Source organism: Seriola dumerili, unplaced genomic scaffold (assembly GCF_002260705.1).
Source record: "Seriola dumerili isolate Sdu_G_001 unplaced genomic scaffold, Sdu_1.0 BDQW01000226.1, whole genome shotgun sequence".
NCBI lineage: Eukaryota > Metazoa > Chordata > Actinopteri > Carangiformes > Carangidae > Seriola > Seriola dumerili.
The window spans coordinates 178,883-195,056 of NW_019174481.1; the positions used below are offsets into that span (position 1 = coordinate 178,883).

Genomic DNA, 16,174 nt, shown 5'->3' on the forward strand with positions numbered 1-16,174 from the left:
ACAACACTAACATGGCTTATGTTATACAGTATAATCCTAAAAAAGACTAAATACCAGGAAGTGCATAATGCAAAAATATCCATTTAATGTTTTATGTTGGAGTCTTAAGCATTAAAGGCTTACCCTTACTTTAGCAACTCACTTTCATGAGCTTTCCCTGTGGCAAAATCTGTTACGAATACCACACAGGGACCACAAGCATTTCTAGTGCAAAAATTTACTGTTCCACTGCTTCCATAAATCATTGAAATGAAATGGGTAACGCCTTACATAATGATATGTGAGGAAGTGGTTATCATACATTTTCCTTATTTGGAAACATCCTAAACCAGAATGCGACACTTAAAGTTGTGATCATCCTGGTGTGTAACGTGATGTAAATGTATTAGTTTTAAGATTCAAGTGATTTCGAAGCGAGACGTTCAAAGACACATGAGAATCCGAGAGTCTGAGACAGCAGAGCTCAGAAAAATCATTTCACTCTACTCGCATTAATATTTTCAACCACTGTCTCATTTTGTAGGTCTATACCTTCCACATCCTACAGTACGTATTTAAGCTAAATGCTGCAATTACATTGAAAGGTTTTTTGCAAAAGAAGTAGGTCATCAGTTCAGGACCACAGCGTAAAGAGGGCGGCCGACACGAAACATTAGGAACACGCAGTATGTACACTTTGACCTCCAGCCTATGGTGGAAGTTCATACTTTGTGACGCTTGTGGTTGTGGCCCAAGCCCGTCTTGTTTAATCTGCTTGTTAAATTCAGTATTCGAAGACGATATTAAATTCCTGATGTGTTACCATAGACGTTGTACTGTATATGGCAAATCTGAGAAGTCTTGATCCGCGTAAGAAAGGAAACAAAAACCATCAACAGGTATATAATATAATCAGAAATGACAATTTAAAATGAAAAGAGCAACATGTGAGCACATAAAAAAAGTAGTCCTAGATGACACCACCAATTTCAGATTATATAATAAATCTGTACGAGTGAACAAACACTGAAATGCTTGTTGTGTTATCATATCCTGAAATAACCCTCACCAGGATCTAACCTCATAAATCCAGAGAAGCACAAAAGCCTAATGTTTGAGTAAAAGTAACACAAAAGCGCATCATTCAAGACACCACTTTTACTCCAGAAACCTTTTTACATAATTGTTTGTTTGCATGAATATCCTTTGGTATATTTAGTCAAAGTTTTAGAAATAGTACATGTTACATAATGCCCATGATGACGAGGTGAACACACTTGTCCTATTTTAAGGACACAATCTGTAAAATTTAATCCAGGACATTCACAGGAAACATGGAATATATGTATTTCTGGCTTTTTAAATATTAAGAAAAAAATATTTGGCCAAAACTCAGATAAAAAAAAAAACTTGTGAATGTGTAACTAGATAAAAATTTCTTTAATGATAATCAGGTGACAAAGTAACAGAAGCTGCGCTGACATTTCCCCTGGATAAATAACTTAAACTACAACATTCAGGATGAAGGACAAAAAGTGAGGATGACATCAGACCATATGTCAAAGAAGGGTCAGCTGATCTGGTCCACATGCTGCAGAAAGTCCCTCTCATGTGTCTGATAATAACAATAATTGTTTCCCGTTGAAAAAGTCCTTGGAACATACGTTGACACGGCGAAATAGTCCAGTTAATAGAAATATAGAAAAACATCAACCATCTGGCTGCACAGAGCCGACACCGCTAAAAACAAACAGGGGAGTATGTGATAGAAGATGTAGCAGCTTATTCTTGTAGACAGTCAATCATCTTGAAATGAAAGGGGAATGCCTGTTATTTAGTTTGGTGCATATTGTTTTCACACTATAATGCAGGTTATCGTACACAAATTTAATCTGATCAGTAACCTCCTGCGTCACACACATGAATTTCATCTTTTCTGTCAATGAAGTCTCGATAACAAATCTTGCTCTACGGAGATATAACAGCACAAAAAGTGTCACTTTTGACAGATACAGTGTTTGTGCAGCCAATTGCAATAAAAATGAAGAGAGATTTATCAAATTTAAGACTTTTCTGAGACCCTGACAGGCACATATGACATCAGTTTCCTATTGCACTGATACCATTCATGACGCACTACAGCTCTTACCCAGAGGACCGATACTCCTCAGGGATACAAGGAACCTCACATGGGCTTTTATTTCCAAAAACATAATTTCTCCTTCAGCACGCTGGATTGATTGAATTATCTTAAATGCTACTGAAACTTAGTCTCGTTTAAAGCTGCTGTTGGTTGTAGAGAGAAATCCTGCTATTGTCTTTTATTTTATTTACTTATTTCCATTCACTAAGGCTTAGTCTTTCACTGTATATCAAATGTCTCACTGTGTTCAAAGGAAATTAGTCCTCTTTACCTAAAGTTACCACTGAGTCTTGTGATTTATGTTTTCGATATTTTAAGGGTTAGAAACTACCACTGACTCCAGCAGGAGGTATTAGAAGTTACCTTTGATTATAGGTAATCATCTGTAACAATCTGCATGGACCAAACATCAATAACAAAAACCAGGGAGGTGGCACATGCTCTTCACATGAAATATACATGTGGGAGTTTCATTTATGTACCGATGCAGCTCTAAGTCTATAGCTTCTTGTATTGGTTTAAATATTATTTACTGTCTCATAGCCTAATCAGTATCATCATTATATACTTTCTCAGGCAGTTTTACTGTCTCTTTTTTTCATATAATCATTTTAAAGTTTGAAACAGCTGCTTTCAAAATGAGATGGTGGAGGCAGAGCAGCTGGTGGGTCAGTGCCTTGCTCATGGACACATTGGTGGTAGCTGATGAGTCTGACTCTCTGAAGTACTGCAGAACACATGTTAGGTTGAGTGTGTGAGTTTGTGCGTGCATGTCCACGGTGCCGCTCTACTTTCCATCTAATTATCATAATTATTTGCGCTGATGATGACGATATCACATCTGGCTGTTACGGGAATTAAATTTCATTCAACTAAAATATTTTTTTCCTCCTGTTCTGTTTAATTCTTTACCACCATTTCCTCCCTAAAGCAACCTCGCGTGCAAATTGAAACCATGCTGCCTTGGTAGATGTATGCAGTTTGAGTGTGTACAGGTCAAAGGTCACTGTTAAGTCTCTTTACTGTTCTGCACCGTTATCTTTTATAGAAGAAACACTGTGACTGCTTATGAAGGATTCGTCACATCCTGTCGCATCGTGACAGAAATATCGCTGCTTTGAACCTGTTTATCTGCTTTGTGACGTTGCAAATGGACCTTAACCTATTTATTTTGACAGCAAATGGGAAAGCACTGGATTCAGTATATGAGACGAGCTGATCTGAGATCAACCTGGGCCAAATAAGCAGATCAAGTGAAAGCAAATAACTAGCGTCTGGCTGGACGTGTGAAGGGATCAATGCATTTCAGGACAGGAGGAGATGAAAAACTCACAGAGCTTAGTCAATATGAAAAGGATACAATGGTATTTCTCTGTCAAAAGGGGAACATAGAGATGTAATCCTCTCTTTGGAAAGCTTTTTCAGTTATTAAAATATCAGACTCTGTCACTGGCTAAAATAAGGGAGTGAATATTTGGTAGTGGACAGACCTTTGGTATTGTCTTTATTTAGATAGTGGCTTTGGTCTCAGATCAGATTACCTGCAAACTTTCTTTATGTTTTGTTGTTGTCCACATAAGCAGAGTTCGCCAGTAAGAACAAAGCAAATGTGCTTCTTTTAGTTTAGTTTTAGTCTTGAGAGATTCACTGGGAGCTTTTAAATGTGTAACTTCTCTAGACGTTTTTAAAGGTGGCAAAATTATTTGAAATACGGTAACAATAAAATATTTATGAAACAGAAGTTTATTGGATTATGAATGTCGACTGGACTCTCACCTCATTATCAGGCAGCTGATCAATATTTTACTTTATTGACACCAGACCTTTAAACCTGCCCTGTAGGAGTTCAACGTCTTAATTCCCAACAGTCAACTTCTAAAGATTTGATATTTAACCTTTTCCACTCTTTGACATATTTTCACATTCACATATTTTTCTACTTATATATTTTTTTTTATCATATAAAATCAGCTGGGGAGTAGAAATTAAACTTTTATTTATCTATGTCCTTTATTTTACCAGGAAATCCCATCAAGATAAAAACTCTCTCTTTAATACCTGAGACCTGGCCAAGATAGTAACCTAACAAACTCACAATGTATTAAAATACAACATAAAAATGATAGAATACCACATGACAGTGAGTTGAACCCTTAAAACTTTCAATGGTTATAAATTTATCTAATTTTAGATATTTCTGCAGATTATTCCATGTCCAAGGTGTTTAAAGCTTATTTTTTTATCTAAAGCTGCACTAATCAATATTTTTATGTGAACAATGGATGAAATAATTGTGTGTAATGTGAAAGGGGTTGCTTGTTGTCATGATCCCACAGAAGAGTATCATCCAACTTCCCCTCAGTATCATCGTAGTTCAGCTCTGTGGAGCATTTTAAACATTTATCAGTTCATTGTTTTGATTTTAACAACCTCACCTCCAGCCGCAGCAGGTTGCTGTTTTCACTTAAAGAGCTCAAATGAACCGACTGTATGCAACCTGCCGAGCACCAAACAACAGACCGGCAAATCTAGTAACTAGCTGGTGAACACAGTCGAGCATTGAGCAGCTAAAGAGCCAGATATTTCCCTCAGGAGTTGGTGGAGAGCACAACAGAGCTAAAAGGAGGAGTAAATGTTGGACTAATATTCGTCAGTTGCCTGAAACATGACTCCAAATGAATATTAATGTGTCTCTGAGTCTGGTGCCTGTGTAAATAGACAACTGTAAACACAAAAACATTCAACAGTGGTAAATGTCTTTGTGGTGTTTACAGCTTGGTGCACTGACCCCAAGTGGCCAAATTAAATGCGAGTGTAAGTCGAGCCCCAAACTTGATATTGTTGTTATCGTTGTTATTGCAGCCACCACCTGAAGTTATCATGTATGACTAGGATCCAGTGCAAGAAAACCGAACTGTAACTAAATGAAACTACATGTGAAATTATATAGTCAGTCCACATTTTGTAACAGTGACAGTCTTCTTGTAGTTTTCTATCGAGTGTGACCATAAAAATGTGGATAGAGTGCGTCTTTAGGTTTGTTGGCAGGGTGATGTCCAGGCCCTGCAGGTTCCTTCAGTTCAACAGAGGCAAACAGCAAGTGATTGCCATGCTAAATCAAAGCCGGTGAAAACCCCTGGTCAGAGCTACAGACTGTGGGCTTAATCCCTCTGACTCAGAACTATGGCTGCCCTAGTTTGATAGAGACAGTTGGATAACAGAAAGCGATGGTCAGCGGGAAGGGTAAAGAATTTATATCTTGTCTCTGGACCTCCCTCAGTACCGTCTTCCAATCAGGAAATGAGAGGCAATCCAGCTTTTGACTTTAGCTTTTTATATTGCAATTACACAATGTTTGAAATAGAGACATGAGAGACCTTCAGTGATGGAGGCGTTAAGGCCACATTTTGTGTTGTGGGACCATTGGGCTTTCCTTGCAAGAGATTAGAGATTAGAATATTTGCAGATCTCATTCAGACATGTTTTTACAGAATCACTTTTATATTTTAAGCACTTGTTATCATTCTGATGGCGTACATTTCTTTTTTTTGTGAGAAACCTGGTGAAAACTAATGCACTCTCCTCGTTTATTAGTGTCCCTGGGTTGTTGTTCATTCAACATTTTAAATCATAGATAGACAGGGTTTAAACCTGCAAAAATGTATTCATTGGCTACTTGATGTTGTGCAACAGACTGTAAACAACACTGACATATTGTAATCAGACTGAGTGGATATGGCTAACATGTTAGCAAGCATTGGCCACTACTTCCACATCGAAACTGACATGAAGTGACATTAGCATTCATTTACAGTCATGTTTGTGACCACGTGATTAATGTAAATCCAACATTCACTCCCCTTTTAGACCTGTTTTGCTCTCCGCCAACTCCTGAGCTAAATATCTAGCTCTTTAGCAGCTAGCGCAGCCAGTGGGTAATGTTTAGCTACTAGCTGCTAACTTTGTTTGTTAGCTGTTTGCCGCTGGGCAGGTGTTCAGTGGGTTTATCAGAGTGTCTTGAATGAAAATATCTGCCTGCTGCTGCTGGAAACTACACTAATGAGACTCAAAGTGAACTGTGCACACTGAAGCAAAATCAAGACAATTAGCTGAAAGATGCTAAAACGCTCTGCGAAGCTGGGAGAAATGCAGAGATGGGTAAAAACAACAACCCAATAACAAACAAACAAACAAACCAAAAAAGTCGCTGTGGGTTTGTAACTAAAAGCCTTTTCACATCATAGTCATTTCATCCATTATAAAAAAATATTGATTAAAGCAACCGTAAGGCATTTGAAAACATATTCGTTGTGCTAACTCCTGATACAAAAAGACATTCAAGAAGCCAAGTCGTCACCTCACATGAGCCTGTGTGATTGAATTCAGCTTTTTTCTCACCTTCTTTTTTTTTTTCTTTTCCTGTGCCTTTGCTCCCGTAGCTGTAAGTAAAATCTAGTACAGGAGAATCAGGATGAAAAGATGGCAGCCATGCTGTTACCAACGGGTCCTGATGGCTTGCGGCGGTTCACTCGCGAATCCTTGGCTGCCATGGAGCAGCGGATTGCGGAGGAGCAGGCCAAGAACGCCAAGGGTTGCCAGGAGGCTCACAGGAACGCAGAGCCACCCAAACCCAGGGCCGACCTGGAGGCAGGCAAGCAGCTGCCACGCATCTTTGGTGACATCCCTACAGAACTTATCGGGGTGCCACTGGAGGACATTGATCCGTTTTACTACAAGAACCAGAGGGTGAGAGTTTGTCTGTGTGTGTGTGTGTGTGTGTGTGTGTGTGTGTGTGTGTGTGTGTGTGTGTGTGTGTGTGTGTGGTGAAGTGGTGGCTACACACGTGTCAAAGTTTTCTGTACATGTAGAGAGGTCAGGCATAAGACTCACTTCAACTCTAGGTAACTGACCATATATCATGTATTTAACTCCACGTTGTTCCATGAAATCAAGTTTGTTTGTCTTTTTTATACAGCAACAGTTTAAGACCATCCATCGTCCTGTTTAACATATTTACTTTGAGGGAAATAGAGTTGGACAAACTGATAAAATCTGGTTCTCAGTCAGTTCAGACTCACAGGGCTCAAAGAGGTGAAAATATTAAACATTCAACATCCTGATCTGGTGGTATGTGTTAGTCTGTCTCTCAGTACTCTCTGACCTCCTCATCCGGTCTGTGACAACAACTTAAGTTCGTTCTGAAGATGTAAATCTTTCAAAGCAGGTGACTAATGAACAGTTTGTGCTTTTAGTGGAAGAAAGTAATGTATTTGTTGGGGACTATTTTCAGCTGTGGATTAATACACAGTTGCTGCTCTAGAGAGTATTTACAGCAGTAAACATGTGGGATTGACTAAACGATAAACTGCCCATATTCACGGTAATGAAGAAACATGACACACTGTGCAGCAAAGTGCCTCATTAACGTGTTTTTAATAGTTTTTAGCTCAGAGTAGGATCAGTTCATTGTTAGTTTTGGTCTTTTTATTTTTGCTATAGCTTTACTGTTTCGGCTATTACAGATAACAACTGTGACATTTTGTCAAGTCTCACTGACCTTTTCAGCACTATTATTTAAATTCAGCTGTGTGAGTTGTTCGGCCTCAGTTGGCACCCAAGGTGCTGGTGACATAAATGAATCAGTCTTTAGTGTAGTGTATAAAAAAGGGTGCTGTATATCTGATGATGGCTTTGAACAGCAGCACACATCTGTAGTCCCAGCAAAAAATATTTAGCTGTGACATCACTGACTTGATATTTGACATTTTTTAAATGAGTAGTGCTTGTTTACAGTTTCTGTGAATACACAACATCCTCCAGTGAAAGAAAAGTTATTTTACTCACTCTGTTATAACTAAAATTGAGTTGATGTTGATTATGTATCGTTAAGAATTCACTAACGATGACATCAGCTCAGAAAATGGCTTTTGTTACAAACAGGCAACTGATGATAAACTGCAGGTATGTGACTAGTATCAGTGATGCTCATGCACCCAGCACTGCACTGTATTGTCCTAAGCTCACCTCAGATTTGATTTACCCATGACTTCTATTTTATCGCTGCATATTCAATTAACAATACAACTCTCATCTGGGCTCGTGAGCATGATAGGGTAGTGATCCTCCAGATCAGCTGATGTTTTCATTGAATTCACCAAGTGGTGTTTTACAGCAGCCGAGGGGAAGCAGTGGCTGCCTTCCTCCTGTGGACGCAGAAATAGGATTAGCAAGTTTTGATTTGCAGAGTCGGTAGATCAGGCTGCTACCCATTAATGGGCCGCTTATGGAGAGATGAAAAAGGACGTGGCAGTCATTCTCAGGGTCTCTTTGTTTTGGCATGTGATGCGCTGCTGGATGGGAGGATTATCCAAAGACGAAAAATATTTAAATAAATGGCACATCTGTTGGGGAAAGGTTCAGCCTGCTTTGGAGTTGCCTCCATTATCTCAACTGGCCTCGCTCGCTGCGTGTACGGACACTCGCTGCTGTCTTGGAGGCACAGTAGACACAGTGGTAGACTCAACACAGCAGCTATAATGTCAGCCCTGCTGGGCGAAGAAAATGGCTGAACTGCTGCCAAGAGCTGCTGTCGAGTTTCTCTGCAGAACTAACTAAAAAATGTGCCTGTGCATGATGGGAAAATTGGTATTGGAAATGTGTTTGCAATCAGTCAGCTTGTGACATTTTGTTTTATTTACAGATTGTGAACACTAATATTTGAAAGATGTGATTCTCATGACTGATGTCTGTTTTTTCTCTTTCTTTTGCAGACTTTTATAGTACTTAACAAAGGGAAGGCCATCTTCAGATTCAGTGCCACATCTGCACTTTACATCTTTAGTCCATTTCACTTCATCAGAACAATCGCCATCAAAGTTTTAGTCCATTCATATCCTTTTTGATTGCTCCAGAGCCTGTGTCTACTCCAGCCCCAGCCATGTAAAATAATCATGGTTGGTTGTTTCTTGGTTGATGACGTTTGACACTTTAGATGGTTTGTTTAGGTGATTTTAACAAAATTAGGAACATCCTCTTAGGAGAAAACGACTGAAATATAGATAGGGAGAAATATGAGGATATTTAAAAGTAATAATCAGGCTTCCCTCTCGGATCAAAACTCAGTGTAACATTTCCACCAAAACACAAATTTAATGTCCTAAAATGTCTAGAAACTGCTTCTTGCATCTCATACTGGCTGATAAGCCAATTTCTAATATTTACCGATTTCCCCCGTAGGTTTCTATTGGATTTTTCCATTGTCCCATTTTTGAAACAGCTTTGTAATGGTCCTCTCTGGCATCGCAAAACAAATCCCCTCATATCCCTCTTTTAATCTCTGAAATGAAATAAGAGCAAGGAGATTTCACATCATGTGACGGCTGCCTATTAGTTCTCAGACAGCTGATTCGTACTTTACATGCAGGAGGGAATCTTGCCTCTGGATTCTTCTGCTATGTTATAGATTACGAAGTATCTGTTAATCAAATTATCCAATAAGAACATCTATCAACTGTTATTGATTTTCTCAAACTGAAACATCACATAAATAACTGACAATAATATACTGTGAACTACAGACAAATAAAATCTATATTACATCATTTAGGATTATTGAAGGAAACTTTCTGATGCTTATTCCAGACATTTTGAATTAATTCATCTTTAAAATTCGGCTGTTGACAGATCATTTGTTATGGTTTCATTCATCCATAAGAGAGAATGATATCACTCCCCTGATTTAATGTTAAATGGAATTTACTTACATTTTCTATAATCTGCATTTACTGTAGTCATAATGCCGTTGGCACACACAATGATGGTTTATCCTAATGGATATATTTCATAGGATTAAGAGAAACATTGTGACTGTGGTATTGTGTCTGTGTCAGTTACAGTTTTGTTATGAGCCAATAATGCTTGTAAATTAACATTTTACAGTTCACGTTCCTTAACTTCTTCTCCACGTTGTTTAGCCTGTTCATAATGTTCACTATACTGACCAACTGTTTCTTCATGGCCATGTCTGATCCGGCACCGTGGACCAAGTACCTGGAGTAAGTACATACATACTGCGCAGTAAACTGTTGTCTCATCCTAAATACTGTGTCTGGGACAGAAACTGTGCTACATGTGTTCTAATGTGGAGCTTTGCTGGGGTTTGTTGCTTTATCAGTGATGACTGAAGAATCAGGTCACATGTGAGTAATATGATGCATGTAGTATTTACTGTACTCAGAACGCCACATACGTGTGTGGTGGTGTGGAATGAAAACTCACCACTTGGAAATCTTCAGAAATATTGTCCTGTGCATGATGTGAAATATCATTATCAGTGGGTCAGACGCATTTTTTTAGCATGCAGCATGCTATCTGCGTTGATAGAGACTTTTAATTTATTCATTTACATTTTTCAACTTTATAAATTAACTTATAATAAATGTGAAAAGAGAGACAGTTGCTTTATTACTTTAAGGGAGATGGGAAGACAGATACCACTCTCAATCCTGTATATTGAATATGAAGCTACAGCCAGCAGCCGAGTGGCTTAGCTTAGCTTAAAGACTGAAAATGGGAATAACAAAAGCCTTAACAGAACAACCAAACAGCTATTTCTAATCCTAGCCAATATGGGAGTGGGCGTTTTTTTAATCTAAACTGAAAAAAAGAAGACAAGCAGCCATGTAACAAAATCCCAATTCTTGTTGTCACCATGAGGTCACTCAGTAAACAGCAGAGACTCCAGGAAGTTACTGCTCTGGGCCAAGACTTACTCCAGCACATAAAACATGAAACCTCAGATGGTCTTTTTTACGCTTTGTACAGACAAACAAGATAAAAGATGTTAAGTAGAGAGTTTAGGATCTGCTAGCATGCAAATTTTGTTACCTTTGTAGTTTGGATACAGCCAGGTTATCTGTTCACAGTCTCTATGCTAAGCTAAGCTAACTGCTTACTGACAGTCACTTTATATTTTCACTTGGACTGTGGCAGACCAGAAGAAGAAGACTGTGAACAAGTATGAAGTAATTAATGCTAGAGAGTCTTCACCATATCTTGTTTTTTTTTACTTCAGTGAAAACTTGAATGTATTTTTTTGTTTTTACCTGTGTGTGCTCATTATGTTATTTTTTAAATTGCTTTGACATGTTCAGTCAGTGACATCACTCCTCACTAATTATGTTACTACAAATTATTTGTGGCATTCAATGACTTTTTGGCTGAGAGTGTTTGCGCATTATTAATTTTTCATGGCTTTCATCGTCAAAAGCTTTCAGTTCTCACTTCTACTGTTGTTATTTATTTCAAAGCTCAAACCTGCTGCTGCGCTAACACGGCCTCGTCTTCCTGCTCCATTAATATTTTCTAGGTATACTTTCACTGCCATTTACACTTTTGAGTCGGCGATAAAGATATTAGCGAGAGGATTCTGTCTGTTGCCGTTTACCTTCCTGAGAGACCCGTGGAACTGGCTGGACTTCAGCGTCATTGTCATGGCGTGAGTAACAATATCATCATACAGATTATCAGTCTCACCTGACATTTATTCTCCATTAGCTGTGGCTACATTGTGCAGATGTGTGTACAGAATATCCAATTAAAAAAAGTCCACCTCAATTCTGTGTTCAGGTTCTGTCTTGTGCGACAGTTTTTGTGCAGACTGTAATAATGTGCAGAACCACAACCTATCCAGTATTATTTAGTAATGTCAAAGTGACCGTAGTCAGTCAGTCATCCTGATTTGAAACACGGTGAACGATAAGCCTATTGTGGAGGTCAAAGATATGTGTGCCATGACTCACTACCCATGATGCAGGTAGCAGATTAGACAGGTGACCTCTCAATGCTGCTGCATTGTCTGAAACCAATCATCCTGATAGGACATTTGCTTTGTTTGGAAACAGCGAGACAAAATCAGTTGTACTGGGTGTACTCTCTCTGAAAGCTGTCATTACCTGCAGCGATTAATTTGATTAATTATGGACCAGTCAGCTAATTCACCTGTCGTTTCCTCTCACAGGTACCAAACACATGCTGTTAGGTAGACTGTAATTAATGTTTTTTTCTCAACAATGGGAACACGGCTACTTGTATGTGTAAAGAGTCACTTGTAATGAGGAACTTGCAGAGAATTATCATCCAGTTCAGCAGTTCCCCGGCTCATTTTTTTTGTTTTCTTACCGCCCTCTCTTACCACTCTCATAGCATTGTTTCTGACAGTGGCTGGCATCTGTTTTTCAGCAAAAGTGCTTTAAAAAACCCCCATACAAGATGTCCCTCGCACCAAACTAAAGACAGACAAAGTTAGTGACTAGCTGGTGAACACAGTGGAGCATTTAGTGGCTCAAGAGCCTGATATTTCCCTCAGAAGTCAGCAGAAACCAGTAAAAGAGCTAAGAGAAGAGTGAACATGGGACAGGTGAACAGAAACACAACTGCAGATGAATTATAATGTTGCTCCATGTCTACTGGATATATAAATAGGCAATGATACAGAAGACCGTCTATGTTTAATCTCTTTACACTTCATTTAAAATTACAGATATGTGACAGAATTTGTGGATCTGGGAAACGTCTCTGCATTAAGGACCTTCAGAGTACTACGAGCCCTGAAAACTATCTCAGTAATCCCAGGTGAGAATCCCAGAGAGAGGAGGTTTGATCTGACAGGCCTCAGATCAAACCTCCTGCCCATGCTTCTATGTCTCGTCTCTCATTTCCAATCACGCCCAAACATTCAAAATATCGTCTCGTCTCCTCCATCAAGGTCTGAAGACCATCGTCGGTGCCCTGATCCAGTCCGTGAAGAAGCTGGCGGATGTGATGATCCTGACTGTCTTCTGCCTCAGCGTGTTCGCCCTCATCGGCCTGCAGCTGTTCATGGGGCTCTTGCGACAAAAGTGCGTCCGCAGCCTGACACACTGTATCAACTCCTCCTACAGCCCCAACGCATCCTTCATCTGTAACAACAGAACCTGGAGCTCCAGGGCAGACTTCCTCAGCAGTGAAGGTCAGCCGAAAACAAAATACACGTACGCTTCTATTATCCGCCGAAGTTAAAAGAAGAAATGTATCTTTAACTTCCTGTTTCCTTTTCTGTAGATAATTTTTACAAAGTTGAAGGAGCAAAGGACGCCTTAATATGTGGATATGGAAATGATGCAGGGTAAGTGAGTGTCCTGCGTACTGCTTGTTATTAATCATCTGCAGGCTATTGCATAATATCAAAAATGTTAAGCATCTAATGGTTTTTGATCCCATGCATGTCGTGTGTGTAATTGGATATAGTAGCCTGAGCAACAGGCTTGGGACAAATAGTTTTCACAGAACAAGAAAAAACAGATACAACAATAGATGATGTACTTTAGGCTTCATATTTTCAATCTGTGACTTAATGCATAGAGGAATGATCCCGTCAGAGGGAGGGGTGTAGCGTGAGACAGGCTGTACACAAGACGACATGTGGTGTGGATAATCACCCCGGCTCCACTGGAACCCTTTACTCAGAAACATGGAGTTGCCAGCTGGAGAGAGGGGGGTCTTTGGAGATTTCATCATCTCAAAAGCTCTATGACATGATTAGGTTAACCGGAGTGGACCGGATCACTTCGGATTGATACTCTGTCATTGTTGAGAGGAGACGGTGTTGTGATAGTCTTCAAGTCTACAGTTGTTTTCATCTTTGTGATGAACCAGAAACTCTTGGTTTAATTGCTTAAAACTGTTTTTTATGATAAAAAAAAAATGAATCTAATTTTAAGAAAAGAAAGTTTAATATAAAGTCTAAGTATCTGTAGCTTCCTCAGATGAGATATCTGTAAATGTTGACATACATTGATGATATTTTATCTGTAAAGTGACAGATTTTGTTCCCAATCAAAGGCACAGTGTGAAACCATCCAAATATTGCTACTCAGCCTACGCACTGAATAATCCTATAAATCCAAATGCTTTTGAAACAAGCACAACAGGATGACTCTGCTCATGCCAGGCCTAGTTCAAGGGTTATAGTGAACTAAATACCCATCTGTGTGAATCTGAAATCCTGCAGCTTCAACGAATAGCTTCCATTAGGTGCTCTTGTTAATGATACAAGATAATGGCTGATAGCAAATAACATAAAATGATTATGATATTAAGCTTCTGTAGGGAAATGTTTTCCTACACGCTTAAAAAAAATGGTTCTTTATTGTTTATGTTCTATATTACTGTGGATGAATGGCTCCGAAACAGTTCATTATAGACCCATTTTACACAGTTCACTCTAAAGAACCATTGAGCTTCTTTAAAAGCACAGAAAAAAGTTTGTATTTGATCAATTGATAATATTTAGCTGTATAACTCATAATGTTATTTTATGATTTGGTTCTCAACTACACACCTGTCAAGTTTTGTGACCATATCTTTCACAGTTGTTGCTGCTATAAACACCTGCGTACTCATGGAGTGGTTTCTACATTACTATTCTTATCATATGCTGCCTGGTGACCCACCACATTTATTTATTTAATTACATTAATGTTTGAAATGTTCTCTTGATGATAATTTGTGTTAGCATTAATGTTAGCTACGTAAAAGATTAACTAATTGGCTAGCTAAGAGTTAGCCTTCACAGAAAAGCGTTAGCATATGCATCTCGTATAATGCAAATAATTAATAACACAGAAACATAAAAGGTTAAAGTGTAAGAGAAAGTCTTAAAAAAAACTTAAAATTATTATTAGTGTTAGTGTTAATGTTAGCTACATACTGTAAGAGTTTAACTAATTGGCTATAGAGTTAGTCTTGCCCTTAACGGATATTCAGCGATAGATAGATAGATACTTTATTTATCCCCTAGGGGAATTCATGTTATGTATGACAATTCATGTTAACTAACATTATTAACATATTAGCATGTATCTCATATTAAAATGCTAATATCAATAATAAACAAACAGAGAACGGTGCAAAAGAAAAATCTAAATAAAAACTAAAAAATAGCGTTAGTGTTAATGTTAGCTATGTAAAAGGTTGACATGATAACTGACATAATTGACATGTTAGCATGTATCTCATATTAAAATGCTAATATTGATAATAAAGAAACAGTGTTAACATTCACAGTTTCTTTATTATTAATGTTAACCTTTTAATGCAAGAGAAAAGTCTAAATAAAAACTAAACAAAAAAGACTGCTACCATCTGGTCAGGCCAAAGTTAGCTTCTTTAATGTAGGTGATAGAAACCTAGAGGTCCTTCTTGAATCTTTTTATGAGAGAATTTTTAAGTGTGTATGAGACCCTTTTTTTTGTTGTCGTATGGGATTAAGCTAATACTGGTAGTAGAGTGATATTTTAATGAGTTAACAGAAAAAGTGTAGACACAGTGGAGGTGGTTATTGGCATCAGAGTGCAACCAACCCTTTAGTTTTTAATCTCACACTGTAACCTCTCCTCCAAAAACACAGGAACTTAATCTCTGAGGAAGTAAAATCTGATTCAGTGATTTGTGTTCAAGTCAGAGCGAAAAGAGGATACATTTGAGGGCAGTCAGGGGGAAATGACGTCATTAAACTCCCTTAAATAGTGGGTCAGTAAGATCAGACTAGTACCGATATAACATATCCAGCTGTCCCAGAGTTTACCTATAAATCACTGCAATTGGACTTCTTTAGATTTGCTGCTTGTTGTTGTTTGTGTTTCTGCCATTTGTGGAGCTCTAACAGCGCACCGTGATCCACATTCAGTGACGTTCACATCAGTTTAAGTGTGTGTGTGTGTGTGTGTGGGGGGGGGGGTTTCTGCGTCTAATGGGTGTGTTAATGGCTCTTTGGATAACAAGAGAACAAGGATTAATCTTTTGTATCCCTTTAATTTATACATTGTTCTGTCGTGTCCATGAATATGGTAGCTATGTATAGCATTTATTGCATTATTATTTCTTTGCAGTGAGATTGATGTCAGATGAAGGACAGAGTGACACAGCTTCATGACATGGTTGCCGGGTTATGGGTCAAAGTAACCACAGGGTAGCTTACGTGTTGGTTGGCAAAATGAGACAGCCTTTTAACTT

General features: G+C 38.5%; 1 protein-coding gene across 1 annotated transcript in view; it reads left to right on the top strand.

The window, feature by feature from the left end:
- The window catches only part of LOC111228889 (sodium channel protein type 4 subunit alpha B-like), a 41,213-nt gene that overhangs the window by 305 nt on the left and 24,734 nt on the right, over window positions 1-16,174 (top strand). The window contains exons 2-8 of the mRNA XM_022755000.1: window positions 6,562-6,868; window positions 8,893-9,011; window positions 10,087-10,176; window positions 11,490-11,618; window positions 12,663-12,754; window positions 12,888-13,130; window positions 13,223-13,286. Coding sequence (XP_022610721.1) covers window positions 6,602-6,868; window positions 8,893-9,011; window positions 10,087-10,176; window positions 11,490-11,618; window positions 12,663-12,754; window positions 12,888-13,130; window positions 13,223-13,286 — 1,004 coding nt within the window. The 5' untranslated portion in view covers window positions 6,562-6,601. The remainder of the gene's footprint in view (window positions 1-6,561; window positions 6,869-8,892; window positions 9,012-10,086; window positions 10,177-11,489; window positions 11,619-12,662; window positions 12,755-12,887; window positions 13,131-13,222; window positions 13,287-16,174) is intronic.